The sequence below is a fragment of the Ambystoma mexicanum genome, chromosome 5q, assembly GCF_040938575.1.
Source record: "Ambystoma mexicanum isolate Mex_15411 chromosome 5q, UKY_AmexF1_1, whole genome shotgun sequence".
NCBI lineage: Eukaryota > Metazoa > Chordata > Amphibia > Caudata > Ambystomatidae > Ambystoma > Ambystoma mexicanum.
In genome coordinates, this window is record NC_090933.1 from 672,889,701 (window position 1) to 672,909,351 (window position 19,651).

The 19,651-nt window shown below is 43.8% G+C and overlaps 1 protein-coding gene across 3 annotated transcripts in view; it reads left to right on the forward strand.

Annotated features, from left to right (window-relative positions):
- Positions 1-19,638, forward strand: part of TRIM55 (tripartite motif containing 55) — a 508,360-nt gene extending 488,722 nt beyond the window's left edge. For all 3 annotated transcript variants that reach the window (XM_069621126.1, XM_069621125.1, XM_069621127.1), the window contains one exon: positions 18,021-19,638. In XM_069621126.1, the coding sequence (XP_069477227.1) occupies positions 18,021-18,031 (11 nt within the window). In that variant the 3' untranslated portion in view covers positions 18,032-19,638. The remainder of the gene's footprint in view (positions 1-18,020) is intronic.
- Positions 19,639-19,651: the final 13 nt, after the last annotated feature.

The following is a 19,651-nucleotide window of genomic DNA, read 5'->3' on the forward strand; positions in this document are numbered from 1 at the left end:
CAAGTAAAATGTTTGCCACGGGACACCCAAGATTGGACATTTTTGCGAAAGATTTGTTACAAAATGAAATGGTTATTAAGAAAGCAAACATATGCTGTTTTAGCCTACCCCCATCAATTTTCCTATAGAGAAAAATTCAATATTTCTACACACCGCATGGCAAAAACCACTGGACGGAATTGGACCAGGTACAAAACAACTTGTTCATGAAGTATTGACTCGATTTCTGGGGGGTGTCTGGGGTTATTCCATACAGTAGTTGTTAAAATATTTGACACACAAGGGGGTACCACTTTCCCCAAAATAATAGCTACATTTTTCCTATGGTGTTTTGCAGCAGAGAGCCCGAGAGCCATTTCAGAAATGAAAATGCAGCAATTTATTCCCAGAATTCTATTGTAAAAAACGTTTGATTTGCTGGATGGATTTGGATGAAGTTTTCAAAACAAAACATTTGTCGAGCCCCCACTCCCCAACTGCACATTTTCTTAACCAAATTTTGTCAAATGAAAAAGCTATTAAGAAAACAAAACACCACAGTGTCACAATTTTTTAGCCCTCTCATTTTCCTATAGAGATGAACTGCAGTTTATGAACAGCTGTAGCATGAAAACCGCTGGGCAGATTTGGTCCAAATAAGAAACAACTTGAGGACAGAGCATGGACTGAAATTTCTTGACTGGTTTGGGGTCAATCCATCCAGCAGTTTTTTAAATATTCGACACAGAAGGGAGTGCCCTGTGCTCCTTACAACATTTATGTCGGCCTTGGTGCTTATTACAGCATAGAATACAAGTGAGGCTAATAACATTCGACTTGCTGGATGGATTTGGATGAAAGTTTCCATACAAGGGTTTTGTCAGGAGCCCCACTGAACTGGACATTTTGGGAATAATGTGTTAGAACATGAAAAGGTTATTAAGAAAAGAAAAACACTGTTTTCAGCCTACTCGCGTTAATTTTCCCATAGAGAAAAAGTGCAGTTTTTAAACTGCCATAGCGTAAAAACCAATTGGAAGATTTGGACTAAATAAGAAAAGAAGTTGGGCACACAGCATTGACTTACTTTCCTTGACTGGGTTGGGGTAAATGCATCCAGTAGATTTCAAAATATTTGACACAGAACAGGGTGACCCCGGTGTCTTCAAACCTTTATTTGGGTCATGGTGCTTTGCAGAAGAGAGTGTGAGAGAAGCTAATAAGATTTGACTTCCTGAGTAGATCTGGATGACATTTTCTAAACCAAAGGTTTGTTAAGGTTCCCCCCAAACTGGAAATCTTGGGAGCAATTTGTCAGAAAATGAAAGAGTTATTAGTAAAACATGAAAATGCAGTTTTCAACCTTCTCCCATTCATTTTCCCATAGAGAAAAAGTGCAGTTTTTGAACAGCCATATTGGTAAAACCGCTAGGCAGATTTGGACCAAATGTTGGTATGAACTCCCCCACAACCTTGAAGAGTCTAAGGGAACACTGGTTGTTTTGAACAAGAGCACTTAGATGGCCTGGTCATAGGCGCTATATAAATAGCAAAAGCAATCAAATTAGGCTAGAGATAGGAGTGGGAAAAAAGAAGACCCCATATGAAGTTGGGGATTTGGGGTGGTCTGGGGAGGCACTTATAGGTAGAGAATGTTCTGTTTATAATGGGAAGACCACTTGAATCTCACAGGATTACAGTGGAAATGCCGTAAAACGTGCTCAGAAAGAAGTGTGCATCACACGAAGTGATGAGTGATAGGGGGTAATGGGAGAGGGTTAGGGAGGGAAAAAGAAATTGATTGAAGTGAGGGGACCTGGAAAAAAAGAAGGGGGCCCATGTTGAGTGCCTGTGAAGACATGGAAGACTTTTGAACTCTTAGCAATTTTTCCTGTTTCGTGGGTATCAGCAAACTGCCACACTACCTCAGGAATTTCATTTATTGGAAATGATTCTGTGAAATTATCATGGGAATAAAGAGTAAAAAATGGTTTAACGTCTACAGTGCCTACATCTACTGGGCAGGGTCAATGGGTGTTTGGTAACAAATAAATGGTGTAACATGGCCATTGGCCATGGCTAGTAGGACCATAAGAAAGATATTGGTGCAACATGTACAGAGGCCATAGCTAGTGAAACCTCAACAAACTATGCAACATGGCCATGGCCCCGGACCACGGCTGAAGGCCATGGCTAGTGGGCCCAAAAGAAAACTATTGGTACAACATGTAATGTACCCACAGCAGAAGGCCATGTCTAGAGGGCCCTGAGGAAACTAAGGTATAGCAAGACCCCTGTAATTATGTGAAAAAACATGTTTTAAGGGAGAGTTGAGGTAATCAGATTTAACACAACAAAACATCTGAAATTCAGCACTCGCATTTCAATCAAGTCCACTTCCGAGAAGAATAAATGCATCACACAAACCAAACAATGATAGGGTTAGCTGCCAGGAGAGGGCCAGGGAAGAGAAAAGCATTTCAGGGGATTGGGGGAAATGTGGAAAGAGGAGGGGGCACTTGGTGAGTGCCTCTGATGGCAGGGAAGAGTTTTGTATTTCTGAGCATTATCGGGGGAATATCTGGAAATTCCCATGGGCATGGGTAGTTCAATGTCAGGGGGAATATTGGAGGAATCACACAGGAATGGGGAGAGAGTGAATTAAAAAAAAGTAATTTTACACTGGCAGTGATCACATCCCCTAGGTAGGGGCCAACAGGTCTCTGTGCCAAAGTCATGGCTAGTGGGCCTCAAAGAAATGTATTGGTGCAAGATGTAAAGAGGTCATGGCCAAATGCTGTGGCCACTGTCCAAAGCCAAAGATCATGCCTAGTGGAAGTGGACCCCAAGGAAACCTAACGGTGCAGCATGGCTGTGGCCATGTCCAAGGGCAATGGCTAGTTGATTGCAAAGAAATCTATTGGTGCAACATGTACAGTGTCCACAGCCAAAGGCCATGGTTAGAGAGCCCTAAAGAAACTATAGAATAACAAAACCCTTGAAATTCAGTGAAAAACATAAGTTGGGAGAGAGTTAAGGTAATCAGATTTAACAGACATTTTTTCTTGGGTTCATTAAGCTTTGTATAATGTAGGTTTACAAAGGTAGTGGGCGCCCCTCTCTCGATAGAACAAGGCTTGATAACCTGTTCAGTGGTTATTAACCACTTGAGAGTTTGCAGCCACTGCTTTTTCTCACTGTGCCTTTCACAGATGGGAAATATCCATTTGCATATCAGTCCTTGTCCTGCCCAGGGGCAGTCCAGCACCGAAATGCAATGGCAATTCCAACCTGAACGAGAGTACCGCCAGCAACCCCATACACGGGTTTCACCCTTCTTGGGGATCATCAGTGAGGTGAAGCTGATGCCTCTCTAAGCACAGTGTAGCACCGCCCTCTGAGACAAAGAAAATTTCCTGTAGAAAAAGGTTTGCATTTGAGCTAATTTGCATACCCACAATGCCTTGTTGTTGTGGCTCACAACTGGAGGCGAACTTCCAGCGACGGCTACTAGGTGGCATTGCGGTATGTGTGACTCGGCTCAAATGGACTTTCCTACTATATAAATACATATATATATATATATATTCACTGACAAACCTTTAGTTATGGTGCAGTAAATTGGAGCAGATGTAACGCAACACAACCCTTGAAATTAAGCGGATGTAGGAAGTCATCATCAGCGTAACTCGGCGCGCTCCTGTTGATGTCCCACTATAATGCCATGTCCCCCATAATTCCATTTTATATGTCATTGTGACTGCCTTCTTTTATCATATGTATGTGCTCATGGACTTTGCAATGGGAACGCTTTGAGTTAAGCAGGCCATAACTTCCCACATCTGCTGAATTTCAAGGGTTTTGTTGCGTTGAATCTGCACAATTTATCTGCACATTAACTGAGGATTTTTTTCATTGAATTTTAAGGGTTTTCTTTTACCATATTTTTGTTTACAGGCCCCTGTCATGGCCTTCAGCTGTGTCCACTGAACATGTTCCCACAATATGTTTCTTTTAGACCCACTAGGTGGCCACGGTTGAAGGCAATGGCACTATACATGTCTTTTGGGCCCAGTAGACAGGGCCTTTAGCTCTGGCCAGTGAGCACAGCCTTTGGCCATGCCCACTGTATATTTTAAAACACTACCGGGCCACTAGCCATGGCCTCTGGCCATGGACAGTGACCATGGCCTTCGGGCCGTGTCCACTGTACATGTTACCCCAATATGTTTCTTTTGGGCTCACTAGGTGGCCACGGCCGAAGGCCATGGGCACTGTATATTTCTTTTGCGCCCACTTTACAACGGAAACACACTGAATTAAGCCGGTCACGACTTCCCAATTCAGCTGAGTTTCAAGGGTTTTGCTGCGTGAAATCTGTGCAATTTACCTGCACCTTAACTTAGGTTTTTCATTGAATTTCAAGGGTTTTGTCATACCATAGTGTTTCTATGGGCCACTGGCCATGGTCTTCAGCTGTGTCCACTGTGCATGTTCCCCCAATATGTTTTGTGGGGAACTAGGTGGACATGGCCAAAGCATTGGCCACTATGCATGTCTCTGGGCCCACTAGCCAGGGACTTGGCCCTGGCTTTTGAACACGGCCTCCAGCCACCATGCCGACTCTATATTTTTTAAAATGTATCGGGCCACTAGCAAGGGCCTTCAACTGTGTCCACTGTACATGTTTCCCCTTTTTGGCCCACTAGCCAGGGCCTTCAGCCATGGCAACTCTACATATTTCTCCAGTAGGTTTCCTAAATGGGCCCACTAGCTATGGCCTTTGGCCGTCGCCACACCACTAGATTTCTTTTGAGCACACGAGTCATGGCCTTTGGCAGTGTCCACATTCTGTATTGCACCCCTTGACATGTTACCCCAATAGGTTTCATTGGGGCACAATAGACCTGGCCCTAGGCCATGCCGAGTGGCCAGGGCCTTCAGTCGTGTCCACTTTCCATATTGCACCATTTGGTTCCTTAAAGTAAACCAGTACCCATATCATTCGGCCTCGCCCATTATCCCCCAATTCAATGTAGCCGTACAATTCCTCTTTTTTTGTATTAATCTCATTTTGTAACACTTTTTTTTTAATGATTATCTGTAACCGCCCACAAATAACCCTGGTTATTTTTGTGATACTCTTTCATTTCGGATCCCATTTTCTACTATAACCCCAGTTATCCCCAGTATAACCTCGGTTATGGGAAAATGTTCGAGCTCTGAACTTGGTCCCCAGTACCTCAGCTCCCCAATTCCTCAGGGTGTCCTCTTCCCCACTCCCCGCCTCTTGCCTGATGCCATTTCATCCTTTACCTCTTCCAAATGTCACTGTTTCCACTTTTTGTTTGGTTTCGGGTAAACCCGGTTCCACCCGTTAAAACCCTGGTTATCTCTCGCATCAAACAAACAAAAAGACAGCTTCTTCATTTCTGAAAAGCCTTGATGATGCATTGTCTGAAACATATATAGCTATCATTTTGGAAGAAGGGGGCACAACCTTCTCTGTCAAATATTTTAGCAACTACTGGATGCAATAACCCCAGACCTCTCCCGGAAAGAGAGTCAATGCTTTGTGCCCAGGTTGTTTTATACCTAGTCCAAATCCGTCCAGCAATTTTTGCTGACTGCTGCACAGAAATGTCACTTTTTCACTTTGGGAAAATTAACGGGAGTTGGACGAAAATAGGGTTCTGTTGCTTTCCTAATAACTTATACATTTGTTACCAAATCTTTCCCAAACTTTCCAGTCTGGGGTGGGGGGGTGATATCCGGGGTGGGGTCCATGACAAACTTTTTGTTTGCAAAATATCAGCCTAATCCGTCATGCAAGTCAAAGGATATTAGCAATAAAATGTGTGGGTTTCCTAAGGAACTTGATACTCAACTTAACTATAGTGCACATGGGAGAAGATGGATTAAAGTGATAAAGTCTTAAGTCGCCACTCACACAACCGCAAGTGAATAGAAAGTTGATAAAGAAAAAGCCAATTGTTTCAGCTTTCATTTCTAACAGCGTTTTAGGAAGGGTGCTATGAAAGTGACAGCATCCTGTGAGCCATAACTAGAGAATGCTACTTGAGGTAGCGGGATCCACATAGAGTTACTTTAAAAAAGGGTATGGAGGATGCCGATTTGCTCTGAGTTTATATGTGGTGAACTGTGTGCGTGCAATAGAAAGGAAACTCATGTGAGATGCCAGGAGGGAAGCCTGAATGTGCAGAACAAGTTTACCTCCTTTATTTTAGTGTTTAGGATGGCACTGGCCTTAGCTGACCTAGTTCATCAAGTACAGTCACTGTGCCATATGATTGATTCCTATGTGAGGTACACATACTAAGCTCATGGGGATGTCAGCACATTAGCTACACTCTTGCCCCCTACTTCTTGTAAGCTGAAGCCCCGGTCAGCTTAGATGGGTCTGTGCCAAGTAGAGTCTAGGCATCAATACTAACCCTTCAGATCTGAGAGGGAATGCCCCACCAGGCCCCTAATGTCCAGGGTTACCTGATTGCAATGTTCATGAGAAACGGGGTGCTTCTTAGGGAGGGGAATGAGATTCAAGCTAGTGATGTCTTCACTGAATACAGAGGCGATGATCAAGGGCCACTTCTTGGCTGTAGGGCGCTTCCTGGCCACCAGCCTGTGCATGTACAGTCATAAGCCATTGCCTGGTCCCAGAAGGAAAGCAGTTTGATCTGGGACCATTGGGAGTCACCCGACTGCAAGTTGCTGAGTAAGTTTGCAGAAGCCATAGTCAGAGGCGCAGGCGACCCTGAGAAGTGATATAGCAGCACTGCCTGAACAGCAGGAGATCCTGCTCTTCCTTTCTGTGAACCATGATCGCGGCTCAGGTCTCGGCTTCCACAGATGGCCACTTCTGCGTTTTAGTGTCCTGCATCCATCCTGGTGCCCTGAAGACCCTACAGCAGAAAAAGACCCTTCAAGTAAAGCAGCAGTACATCTTCAGTACGAACAGTACATCTGAGTGGACGCCCTTTTAGGTGGCTAATGGACAGAAGGTATTTTTGTCATTCCTAACTTGACCATTGCTTTGGTGTGTGACCAAGATCAACCTCGTTTTATGTGTATCTAAACCTTTGCCTTTGAGGGACTTCTTTCTGTGTGGGTCTCACTTAACTGGATCCACGAGAGGAGTCTGAAAAGCTTTCCACTTGAGAGAACCCACAATACACACTTGTATCGGGCCATGAAATCCCAAGTGTAACGCACTGGAACCCTTTTGGTCCCATGGAATGTTGCTACATGTTATCGTCTCTCATTTACCTTTTGCTGCCGGATCATTTGCCAGCGGTCCACCTCAGCTTCATCACGTTCATGGCACCCTTCCTCCAAAGGTGCTGAAGCAATCAGCGTCTGCCTTATCAACTTTCTACAGCCTTGCGGCCAAACGTTTTGCAAAAGATTGCGTCAGTGGTGCATTTTGAATTTATAACTTTATTTATTTATTTATTTTACATTTATAAAGCGCTCACACAGCCCACAGGCATCGAGGCGCTGTTACAGGAATTGTTTTTCTTAGTTGCGTTTTTTTTTTTTGTCTTAGTTACGTATTTATAACGCGCTTAAACACCCAGAGGTTTCTAAGCGCGGACCCGGGGATCGAACCTGTTGTTGCTTCGTGTCGTCTTGCCTCCAAGACGCGCACGCTGCCGCTGAGCTATCCTCCCGGGACTTTAATCCGACTTCTCCACTGTGAGAGGAATCCGAACACCAAACGAGTTAGCACCAACATTTCTTTAATTTTTAAATGTTCATTCCAAACCCAGAAATTGAATTACTAATTGGAATTTTACTAGATGCTATTTCCAAACAAAAACAAAATGGCGCTTATTTCATCGCTTCTCCCGTGTGAACGCCTAGCTGCACGCAGATGCCTGCAGCAGGCCTATTAATCCGCTGAATTGTCTTATCAAAGAGCAATAGGAAGGCAGGTTAATGATATAGTTTAGAGTGCAAATAAGGTCCACCTTGAACTAGTATGTTATGACCCCATCAGCTAGTAAGTCCCAACCCGTAACTTCCAAATGTAAGGTCATAACTCAAAAACGGTTATAGGTAAACACTGCTGCTGTTCGTTTGTGTGCATTATGTGTACTCTCTAATAGTTGTACTGCACATTTTAAATATAAAGCGAAACAGAAAGGCTATATTGATTCACCTTTCCGAACAGGAGTATATCGCTACAGCTCACAGGTGCAGTACCCCAATATCTAAGACTCCTTTCCATGAATCAGTGGTGACGCATCTCACCGGGCCCATCGGCCAGCTGCACACATGTGCATGTAGCCCATACATGGTAGTCTTGAATGCGGCCAGGGAAACCTATCCTTCAAACCTTCTGTAATGGATGAAATGCGTGTCATTGGGAAAGGACCTCTAATGCTACACTAAGAAACGAATCCCATGTGTGATGTGTGCTGTATCCATACAGCTTTCCTAGTACTCTCAACGTTCATGCACCCCAGGAGGAATAAAATCAACAAATAAGGGCCACAAAATGAAACTACCCCAGGAGTAATAAAAGCAACAAACAAGGTCCACAAAATGAAACTACCCCAGGAGGAACAAAAGCAACAAATAAGGGCCACAAAATGAAACTACCCCAGGAGGAATAAAAGCAACAAATAAGGTTCACAAAATGAAACTACCCCAGGGGGAACAAAAGCAACAAATAAGGGCCACAAAATGAAACTACTCCAGGAGGAATAAAAACAACAAATAAGTTCCACAAGGTCTACAAAATGAAACTACCCCAGGAGGAACAAAAGCAACAAATAAGGGCCTCAAAATGAAACTACCCCAGGAGGAATAAAAGCAACAAATAAGGGCCACAAAATGGAACTACCCCAGGAGGAATAAAAGCAACAAAGTCCACAAAATGAAACTACCCCATGAGGAATAAAAGCAACAAATAAGGGCCACAAAATGAAACTACCCCAGGGGGAACAAAAGCAACAAATAAGGGCCACAAAATGAAACTACTCCAGGAGGAATAAAAGCAAGAAATAAGGTCCACGAAATAAAACTAACCCAGGAGAAATAAAAGCAACAAATAAGGGCCACGAAATAAAACTACCCCAGGAGGAATAAAAGCAACAAATAAGGGCCACAAAATAAAACTACCCCAGGAGGAATAAAAGCAACAAATAAGGGCCTCAAAATGAAACGACCCCAGGAGTAATAAAAGCAACAAACAAGGTCCACAAAATGAAACTACCCCAGGAGGAACAAAAGCAACAAATAAGGGCCACAAAATGAAACTACGCCAGGAGGAATAAAAGCAACAAATAAGGGCCACAAAATGAAACTACCCCAGGGGGAACAAAAGCAACAAATAAGGGCCACAAAATGAAACTACTCTAGGAGAAATAAAAGCAACAAATAAGTTCCACAAGGTCTACAAAATGAAACTACCCCAGGAGGAACAAAAGCAACAAATAAGGGCCTCAAAATGAAACTACCCCAGGAGGAATAAAAGCAACAAATAAGGGCCACAAAATGAAACTACCCCAGGAGGAATAAAAGCAACAAACAAGGTCCACAAAATGAAACTACCCCAGGAGGAACAAAAGCAACAAATAAGGGCCTCAAAATGAAACTACCCCAGGAGGAATAAAAGCAACAAATAAGGGCCACAAAATGAAACTAACCCAGGAGGAACAAAAGCACCAAATAAGGGCCTCAAAATGAAACTACCCCAGGAGGAACAAAAGCAACAAATAAGGGCCACAAAATGAAACCACCCAGGAGGAATAAAAGCAACAAATAAGGGCCACAAAATAAAACTACCCCAGGAGGAATAAAAGCAACAAATAAGGACCACAAAATGAAACTACCCCAGGAGGAATACAAGCAACAAATAAGGGCCACAAAATGAAACTACCCCAGGAGGAACAAAAGCAACAAATAAGTGCCACGAAATGAAACTACCCCACGAGGAAGAAAGCAACAAATAAGGTCCACGAAATGAAACTACCCCAGGAGGAATAAAAGCAACAAATAAGGGCCACAAAATGAAACTACCCCAGGAGGAATAAAAGCAACAAATAAGGGCCACAAAATGAAACTACCCCAGGAGGAATAAAAGCAACAAATAAGGGCCACAAAATGAAACTACCCCAGGAGGAACAAAAGCAACAAATAAGGGCCACAAAATGAAACTACGCCAGGAGGAATAAAAGCAACAAATAAGGGCCACAAAATGAAACTACCCCAGGGGGAACAAAAGCAACAAATAAGGGCCACAAAATGAAACTACTCTAGGAGAAATAAAAGCAACAAATAAGTTCCACAAGGTCTACAAAATGAAACTACCCCAGGAGGAACAAAAGCAACAAATAAGGGCCTCAAAATGAAACTACCCCAGGAGGAATAAAAGCAACAAATAAGGGCCACAAAATGAAACTACCCCAGGAGGAATAAAAGCAACAAACAAGGTCCACAAAATGAAACTACCCCAGGAGGAACAAAAGCAACAAATAAGGGCCTCAAAATGAAACTACCCCAGGAGGAATAAAAGCAACAAATAAGGGCCACAAAATGAAACTAACCCAGGAGGAACAAAAGCACCAAATAAGGGTCTCAAAATGAAACTACCCCAGGAGGAACAAAAGCAACAAATAAGGGCCACAAAATGAAACCACCCCAGGAGGAATAAAAGCAACAAATAAGGGCCACAAAATAAAACTACCCCAAGAGGAATAAAAGCAACAAATAAGGACCACAAAATGAAACTACCCCAGGAGGAATACAAGCAACAAATAAGGGCCACAAAATGAAACTACCCCAGGAGGAACAAAAGCAACAAATAAGGGCCACAAAATGAAACTACCCCAGGAGGAAGAAAGCAACAAATAAGGTCCACGAAATGAAACTACCCCAGGAGGAATAAAAGCAACAAATAAGGGCCACAAAATGAAACTACCCCAGGAGGAATAAAAGCAACAAATAAGGGCCACAAAATGAAACTACCCCAGGAGGAACAAAAGCAACAAATAAGGGCCACAAAATAAAACTACCCCAGGAGGAATAAAAGCAACAAATAAGGACCACAAAATGAAACTACCCCATGAGGAATACAAGCAACAAATAAGGGCCACAAAATGAAACTACCCCAGGAGGAACAAAAGCAACAAATAAGTGCCACGAAATGAAACTACCCCAGGAGGAAGAAAGCAACAAATAAGGGCCATGAAATAAAACTACCCAGGAGGAATAAAAGCAAGAAATAAGGTCCACGAAATAAAACTAACCCAGGAGAAATAAAAGCAACAAATAAGGGCCACGAAATAAAACTACCCCAGGAGGAATAAAAGCAACAAATAAGGGCCACGAAATGAAACTTGAACTTTTGGCCCATCCATATTTTCCAATGAAGTTTGGTGACAACCAGTTGATCTACACTACAGCTTTACCCTATTTAAGACCATAACTCAAGAAGGGTGATCGAGACTCCTGTGGACAGTGTACGGAGCGGTAGGCTGTGCTCTCTGCAACGTACAGCATCTTTAGTGCCTGAGCTACTGCCGGCGCAAACTACATCCATCAGTAACTAGTGTTACTGTACCAAGGCTTGCCCGGGCACTACAGAAGCTGTGTGCTGCGCAGAGAGCAGTCCCAACCTTCTATACTGCCACCGCTGCTTTTACTTTACAATGGACTTCAATTACTGTCTCTGCCTAGGCTATTTACAAGCAGGTGTTCGGTTTGGCAGTTGGTCCAAGTCATGACAAACAGTGGGCCTCATTACGACTCAGGCGGTAAGGGTTTCACGACGGCGTAAACAGCGCCGACCCTTACCGCCTGAGTACGAGGTCCCTTAGCGCCATGGCGGATTTAACACCTGCTTTTAGCAGGTGTTAAAATCCATGGCGCTAAGGGACCATGGAGTTAATTACGCCACCGTAATTTACGGTGGCGTAATTAACGCCTTCCCCACTCCCATTATGCCCTATGAGGCAAAAATGGGAATGGGGAAGGGTAAATGGGGATTGGGGACTTACCGCCCCACCAAGGTCGGAATGGGGCGGTAAGTCCGCCAACCACCATGGCGTAAACATAGTTTACACCATGGTGGTAAAGTCACGGCCCAGGCGGTAATTTACCGCCTGGGTCGTAATGAGGCCCATTAAGTGATCGTGTACATTTCTAAAAAGCATTGTATTTTTGCCTGCAGCAGCTTTCAAAAACTGTACATGGAGTGTTAATTGTTGTCCTTACACCAACGCACTGGCAAAAAGAAATCCAACATGCAGATAACCTCAAAACTAGCTAACTTTATTTTCTCTCCTTCAATCTTTGCACCCCTTTTTTTGCAATTTTTTTCAATAGTTGTACCACCTCAGACTTGTTGCCCTCAAACCTGGCTGAACTCACTGAAATTCGTGAGATTCCAGTGTTGGGTGGACCGGTGTGTGCGGCTTCACCGCGATGAACATTTGGAACTTCGGACATTGGCATCATCTGCTTGTGGCCATCATGATTCCGACTGAGTGCTTTGACAGTAAAAGTTGTTTCTCTCCTCGTCACACATCCCAACTTGTTTGGCCAGGCAGTGGTCCACCATCCCGTGTTATCTATAGACATCCCCCATCAGTCTCATCCGGGAGTTCCCAGTCAAGCATCATGTTTATGCAGACAATATGCAATTCCATATTTGAGCGTGGCGTGTGCACCCAACTTCCTCAGGTCCTGGAGTGCCTGCTTGAAGTGTACCTAGATGATCTCTGTATGCAACCGTTTGGCTGCCACTGAAGGCTCTGCGCTCTAAAAGGCCAAACCAAACTAAGCGAGTCAACCCCCATCTGAAGGTTTGCACGCAATCCACCCTTGGATAGCGAATGCCATGCATCGCCTGCTTCTGGAGAAGCTTATTTACTGCCTCATGGTCATCCAGAGCTCTGTGCCGTGGACTGTAACTGGCTTCCACTAACTCACACCTGGGGATTGCAGTTACTATAAACTGGCGAGTTCAAAGTTCAAAGGCGTCCATTTTCTAGCACTGCCCCATTGCTCTTCTGAAAGCATTGCTTATCCTGCTAGCCACGAACCTCGGCTTCCAGCCGTGGCCCGGTTACCACTCCCAGGTTTTTCTTGCTACCAAGGAAAGAAGATTAGGCTCTGCCCAGAGAAGCAGCACCTGGAGTCTCTTGCCCATCAACATTTGGCAAACCCATATATTGCTGATTTAATGATGGAGACCTAAGGAGCAGATCTTCTAATAACTTTTTTTTAATTTCTCTATGTTCTCTCTGCCAAGGGACTAGTTACAGTTCAGTGTCCTCTTTAGGAGTGGGGTGGCCAATTGAAGTGCCCTCTAGACCAAAGGCAACATCCTTCACTTATGCTTCTCTACATTGGCACAGCGGAGGCCCCCACAGCCTCTGCAGTGCGCGGGTCCCCCTGATGAGGATCACAAGTAATGGACAAAGGGACTGGCAAACCTTTCAGCGTACATTACGTTTCTTGATGTGCCAAAGCAATGCTAATAACTAACTGAACAATTTGAGAATTAAATAAGTGGAGGAACAACTCATACTGCTGCCGAAATAGCTTTTTGGGGGCTGTTAAAATATGATGGCACAGCCCTAAGCAGTGGGAAGAGAAAGGAGCAGAGTGGGGCAGGATGAAATGAAGTGTGAAATCTGGCACCACGGGTATGGAGAGGAAGGGCAAAAGGATGGAGCAGCTGGACCAGGGGCATTGGCCTGGAACGGGAGGGTCCTCTGATATATAACTGTGTGCCTTGATATCACGTGGTACTAAAACAATGCCAAGCAGTGGAACTTAGTTGAATCTGTTTTTGCTGAGTTCCAATATCTTGGTTTGCACAGTGGAATGAAAGAATTGCACATCTGCTTATTTTTTTTTTTTTTTTAAATCATTTTATGTTATGTAAACCTGTTAGGGTGCAGCAGCACACACATAGAACATGCTAACCTATTTGGCAAGTTGTGGAGTGTTTTAAATAGATTGTACCCTGCACATTCTGTTGGATTGGAAAGCACTCCTCTTCAGATAGGACGCTCCTATTGTAAACTGGCCCCTTCCCTGTCACTTTCTCCGACTGAAAAACTTCTTAGATTGTCAGATATAACGAGCAGTGTCTGGTTCACTTCAGAAGAGAGCTGGTGTACACAGCCCAATACTTGTGTGATATGCTGTTAAAAGCAGGGGCTGCACGAGGAAGGATACCTTGCCCAATGCTGTCAAACTGCTAAGTGTAGCATGGGGGCTAAGCGGACCCTCGTCCTGCATGCTTCTCATGTGAAACTGTTTGCCAGAGGACTTGCAAAGGGAATCAGGAATGCCAGGGTGCTTCTGGCATGTTGACCTGTGAGTACAGTGTGGCGTGATTAATAACTTTGCCGATTGCAGCCAGAGCCTGCAATAGAAGTGTTAGATGGAAGTGTACCGGGAAATAGCAAACTAAGCCTCTCCTATCAGGGAATCCGAGGGATAGCTCTGCTATATGAGGTCTGCGTCATATCTGCAACCCCAGAACAATCTATTTGAGACCTGAGCCTTAAGGGTTCATGCAATGTTAGGAACACATACTCTACATACAATCTGATGCCTGAGCCAGCAGCATCGTTCTAAACTCTGCCTGAGGCCTGATCATATGCGATATGTGTAATAAAGAAGACATATCTCAGCTGTATCAGCCTCAGCGTATCAGTATGACCTTGTCAAGATCTCTACTTTACCTGATCTGAGTATTTAAGGTGTGTGTGATCTCAGGGGCATCCATGCTCTCTGAGCTGTGACAATATGCACAATCAATAAAGGGTGTTTATACCGTCATAACGATCTGTGAATTATTGCAACAACAATAATAATAATTTAGCATTTATATAGCAGTAAGAACCCTCAGGTATCTGAGCGCTGCTTATTATTACCCATGGTGCGTGGTGCTCATTTATCGACCTCGGAAGGATGAAAGGCTGAGTTTGGCCCTGCCGGGATTTGAACCTGCGTCAGCAGGCTCTGCACAGATGTCAAAGCGAGCGCTCTACTCGCTGTGCTATCGGACCAGCTGCAATCTGTCACTCAATCTCTGCTGACGCAAGCATGGGACACATGGCAACACCAACACGCTTTTGAGCAACTTGCTAGGGTATTTGAGCTGTACGCTAGTTTATATCACATGCACAAGGATAACCCCTAGTTGGCTACCATATTACTTCTGATAGTGCACAGCACCCTGAACAATTTGAGCAGCACCTAGATGTTGTTAGCAAGATCCAGAAATAGGTGGGAGGCACTCATATGTGTATCCGAAGCCCTTTGCGATGTGTTGGAAGTGTTGTGTAAAATAACAGCTGCATCCCTACGGTCCTTATTGCATGCCACCCTTCTGTATGTTTTATGGCCTTTTTATTTTTATTGGAACTGAAACAATCATGGGCAGCTTATCTCTTGGCATATTATTTAAATCTAGTTCTATTTGCTTTGGAAAATGATTTATTATGCAGTTTTCCCAGTCTGGTATACTGTGTCACAAGAGAAGTAGTGTTTTAATGGTTCAACATATTTGCAGCAATGGAAGAATATTGGTGCTTTTAGCTTATTTCTTTCAGAAACCTCAGCTTTAAAATGCATTGTGTGCACCATATTTTACAAAAGTCTATTGGAGACAATCTCTTGCGCCGCTCGAAATCCCAGCTGGACGGGCTCAGGCCTGATCACTAGGCTTGCTTGATTGCTCAGTAGATGTTGGCTGGTAATTACAGTTGCAAAGTTCACCAGCCACTACAGCTGTTTGCCCAAGAACTCAATGGTGTACTACAATACATTCCTCAACCTGCCAGAGCCGATTGCTCACCGCTCTTTGCAACCCAATCCCTCATTGCACACTTTTCTGTCAAATCTCTATTTTCTGGCACGCAGAGACATGAATCTGATGTTGTGAAATGCGCTCTAATGGTATGGTATGTTTGGTGTGTGAATAAGAGTCACTCTTTGTAAAGATGTTGGTTCATAGATGCTTTCAAATACCTAAGTCATTATACAATTCAAGTACAAATTGACCTGCCCATGTTTGTAATCTGTGCATTTGTGTGTTTCATCCTCCTGTTTGTGACGTTATTGGGAATAATGGTGGCTGCTGCTTCATTTAAGGGATTTACATTGACAATACTGGCATAGATCTTTGCTCCAGCTTCATGAAAGTTATTTACCATACATGAAATTATGCTCAGTGGCAATTCTGGCATCTATCATGAGCACAGCTGCGAGAAACAGTCAATGACCGTGCTGCCATATGTTGTGGACACAGACGTCATGAAAATGTTGTAAACCACTCTCATGTGCTCTTGGTGACATGGCATCCACTGTGGTTTTCCATGTACTCCCCTCGAGAACTAATTACAAATGGTCGCTTTTTACCCCTTTTTTCCCAACGATTCTATTGTAAAATACACCATTTCAACACATTATTTAAAGAACTTTCTCTGGGCTGCACCTCACAGACCCCCGCCTCTTCCTCTTAGGGCTCCCTCTCTATTCTCCGTTGCTCACGTTTATTTGTGGTCAGTTGCCTGAGTTCATTTGTGGGATATGTTAATTCCCCACCACTAAGAATATTCTGCTACCTGGACGATATCTTGACTCGTTTACAATGCCAGTTATGCTTTGAAGCCGCCAGCGAAACGGATATGAGCATTTGAGCACAATACTGCTGCTTGCCATATAGGGTGGCGGGTGGTACATTTTGGCACCAGGGGCCACGCATCCTCCTTGTTTCTATACTAGGTGAAAGATATAGGGTTTGATTAAAGCGACGTACTTAGATTTTTTCAGCAAGTGCAGCATGTGGCAGTCCCCTGCGGCCACATGATCATTAGGCTGGTCGAGAGACTCTGGCATTGCCTCTGCATCTCAAAGGAGCAGGGGGCCCGATAAGCAGGGCTCGCAGGGGGTCCCCAAATGCTGTGTTACACCACTGCTTCTCTATTATAGGTCTATTATAGGTCTGGCTGAATGGTGAAGGTAACATCTTGAGGTTCTGACTCTATGGAAAGAGTGCATGAAAGTGAAGATGCACGGGCCCACGCCGACGGGGCTTCCGGTCTAGGACGCGTGGTACTTTATCTTCTCTCAACGGTGGGAGAGTGCAGACACAATATCATGTTACCATCACTGTTTAGTTTGCAATGTTTGAAGGACTAGGGCATAACATTAAAAAAGACAAACTATATTGTAGAAATAAGACAGAGGAGTAAGAGTGAACATTATAGACTGTACTTGCCCTCCCTCCCACCCCCAGTTCACTGTATGCATCAGGTTCCTGTATGGCATGCCTACAAAAAAAAGGATTTGCTGATATGAATAACTGATGCCTTTTCAAAATATGTACAAAACTGAAGGGAAAAATGCGTTTCCAAAGTGGAACATCTGATAAAATATTCTCTTTAATGCAGATGCCCAAATATCTGTGGTTTTAGTTTGCGGGGAGAGGCGACCGTGCCTCGGCCCGGGTCTCGATAATCATGGCTCGCCCCATTAGTGTAACCTATTCTGCATGTACAAATGTCTAAACGCCATCATGTGTTAGCTTATGATGGTGTGTGGGGGGTGGGGTCTATTTGCATTCTCAAATGAGGGCCAAACTATTTAAATATTCGAATTGCAGATTTTTTCTCTTTCAGTTCTCTCAGAAATCGCTTTGATTTTCTCATGGACCCTTTCAATTTTGCAAGAAATTGATTCATTTTGAAACAAATAAAGACCAGTTGATTTGCTTTAACATGAATACGTGTTTGTCTTTAAGCAATTATATTTTATCTTTTACAAATGTCTTGCTTACAAGTGTGTTTGCAAAGTGTGTGTACAGAGGGCATGTTACCTTAGGAAATGTGTACCCTAATGACCTGATTTAAGCATGAGACACAACCATAGTAGCTGTCAATGTGCATGCTTGGTGAGGTCCTTCCAATTGTCAATAAAAGAGATGTCATGATGACGAACCAATGAAGTGCCTGGCTAGTCCCTCAGTAACGCGTGTTCTTCTCTTACAGACTACGTCTGAGGCCGTCACTCCGGCACTCCAGCCAGTGGCGGGCAGCGAAGGGACTAGCGGTGATCAGGGGCACCACATGTTCTCCTTCTCCTGGCTCAACTCCTTGTCTGAGTAAAGTCTTCTCACCGCTGTTCTGTTGACAAAGCACATTCTGCTCATGGAGGTTCCGGAGCAGGAACGATCAAACACTGTCCAAACAAGAGACACCTCACTGTCTTGACTATTGCACACGGTTTTGCTGGTCCCTTTAAGGGTTAGGAGTTCAGAAGAAATGGCCGAATATGGCCTTCAGTAGGGGAGCTCATTATATCTGTGTGTGTGACCATTTTAAGGAAATTGACCAGATATTGAAACAAAATTACCCAACTGGACAAATCATATTTCAGCTTACCATCTTTTAGGCATATGCTTTCCTGTGTGTACTTACAGTGCAGTCCCCACACTTATGACAGGCAAGCACCACTCCTCAGAAACGCAATCACTGCGGACAATACAAACAAAGTCCACAATCCAAAAATTGAGTCTTCAGACTATTCATTGTGTTGCAATATCTTCTGTAAGGTGACCTGCCTCACATGCCCTGATGTTTGGAGTGACAGAGTCAGTTTGTGGGCAAGACAATCTTTACAGGGATTATATAATACTCCTTTGATGAAGGGCGTGCTGTCAAAATGGGACTTTGTTCCCAGGGTGCTAACAAGTGGCACGCTTGCCCTGCGACTCCACCCTATTGAAGATCATAAATCGCTCCAGCAGAAGGGGTTTAGTTCCCCAAGTCTTCGCTCGGTGGCATCGACTGTTGTCTAACCAGTAAGGGTGTAGTGTTCCAGTAATCCCTGAACCCAGACATCTAGGTGCCCACTTCCAACAGCTGAGAGTCAATGCTTTTTCTAGCTACTGTTTGGCTATATCATGGGTTTCATCCGGCCGCGGGACACTTTCCCTCCGGTCTTCAAGTCCTCTGAGTTAGGGTCATTTTGGTTTCAATGTTTTGCTTCATTAGACTCTGCCATGGTCACGACTCCTCTGCCCACCTCGCCCAACCCACAACCGCTCCCACCTTGCCCACACCCACACAAGCACACTTTTTCTTCATTTTTGGGAAGCTTGTTTTACACGCCAACTTTCTTTTCTACTTTATACCAATGGGTGCAGTGTCACTATTGAACCACGTGCATGTGTGCTGCTGTTTTATGTAAACAAGATCTCAGGAACTTTTTTTCTTATCTTGTTTTTTGATAAAGAGATTTTTTTTGTAGAACAATATAACTCAAGAAATGTTTAAAAAAAAGATTCACCGTGCCTTTGCGGCTTTTATTAAAAAATATAGATTGTTAAACATTCTCTTACACAGCAAAGTTGACCGAGCGCTGAAAAGATATCTTTTATTATGGAAATGTGCACATGAAAAAAAATGTTTTCAAAATCATTTACAATTTTTTCGGTTCTATTCCCCGATCTACTTAGATGGAAGGTGCTGTGTTCTTGGAGTTGTTGTAGAAACACGTGTCCAATAACAGCCTGTTCACCAAAACATTTCTTGACGATGACACACATGGTCGGTCCCAAACTGTACAAAATACCCTTGAAATGAGAATAAACGACGTTGCTATTCACGTGGGTGTTTTC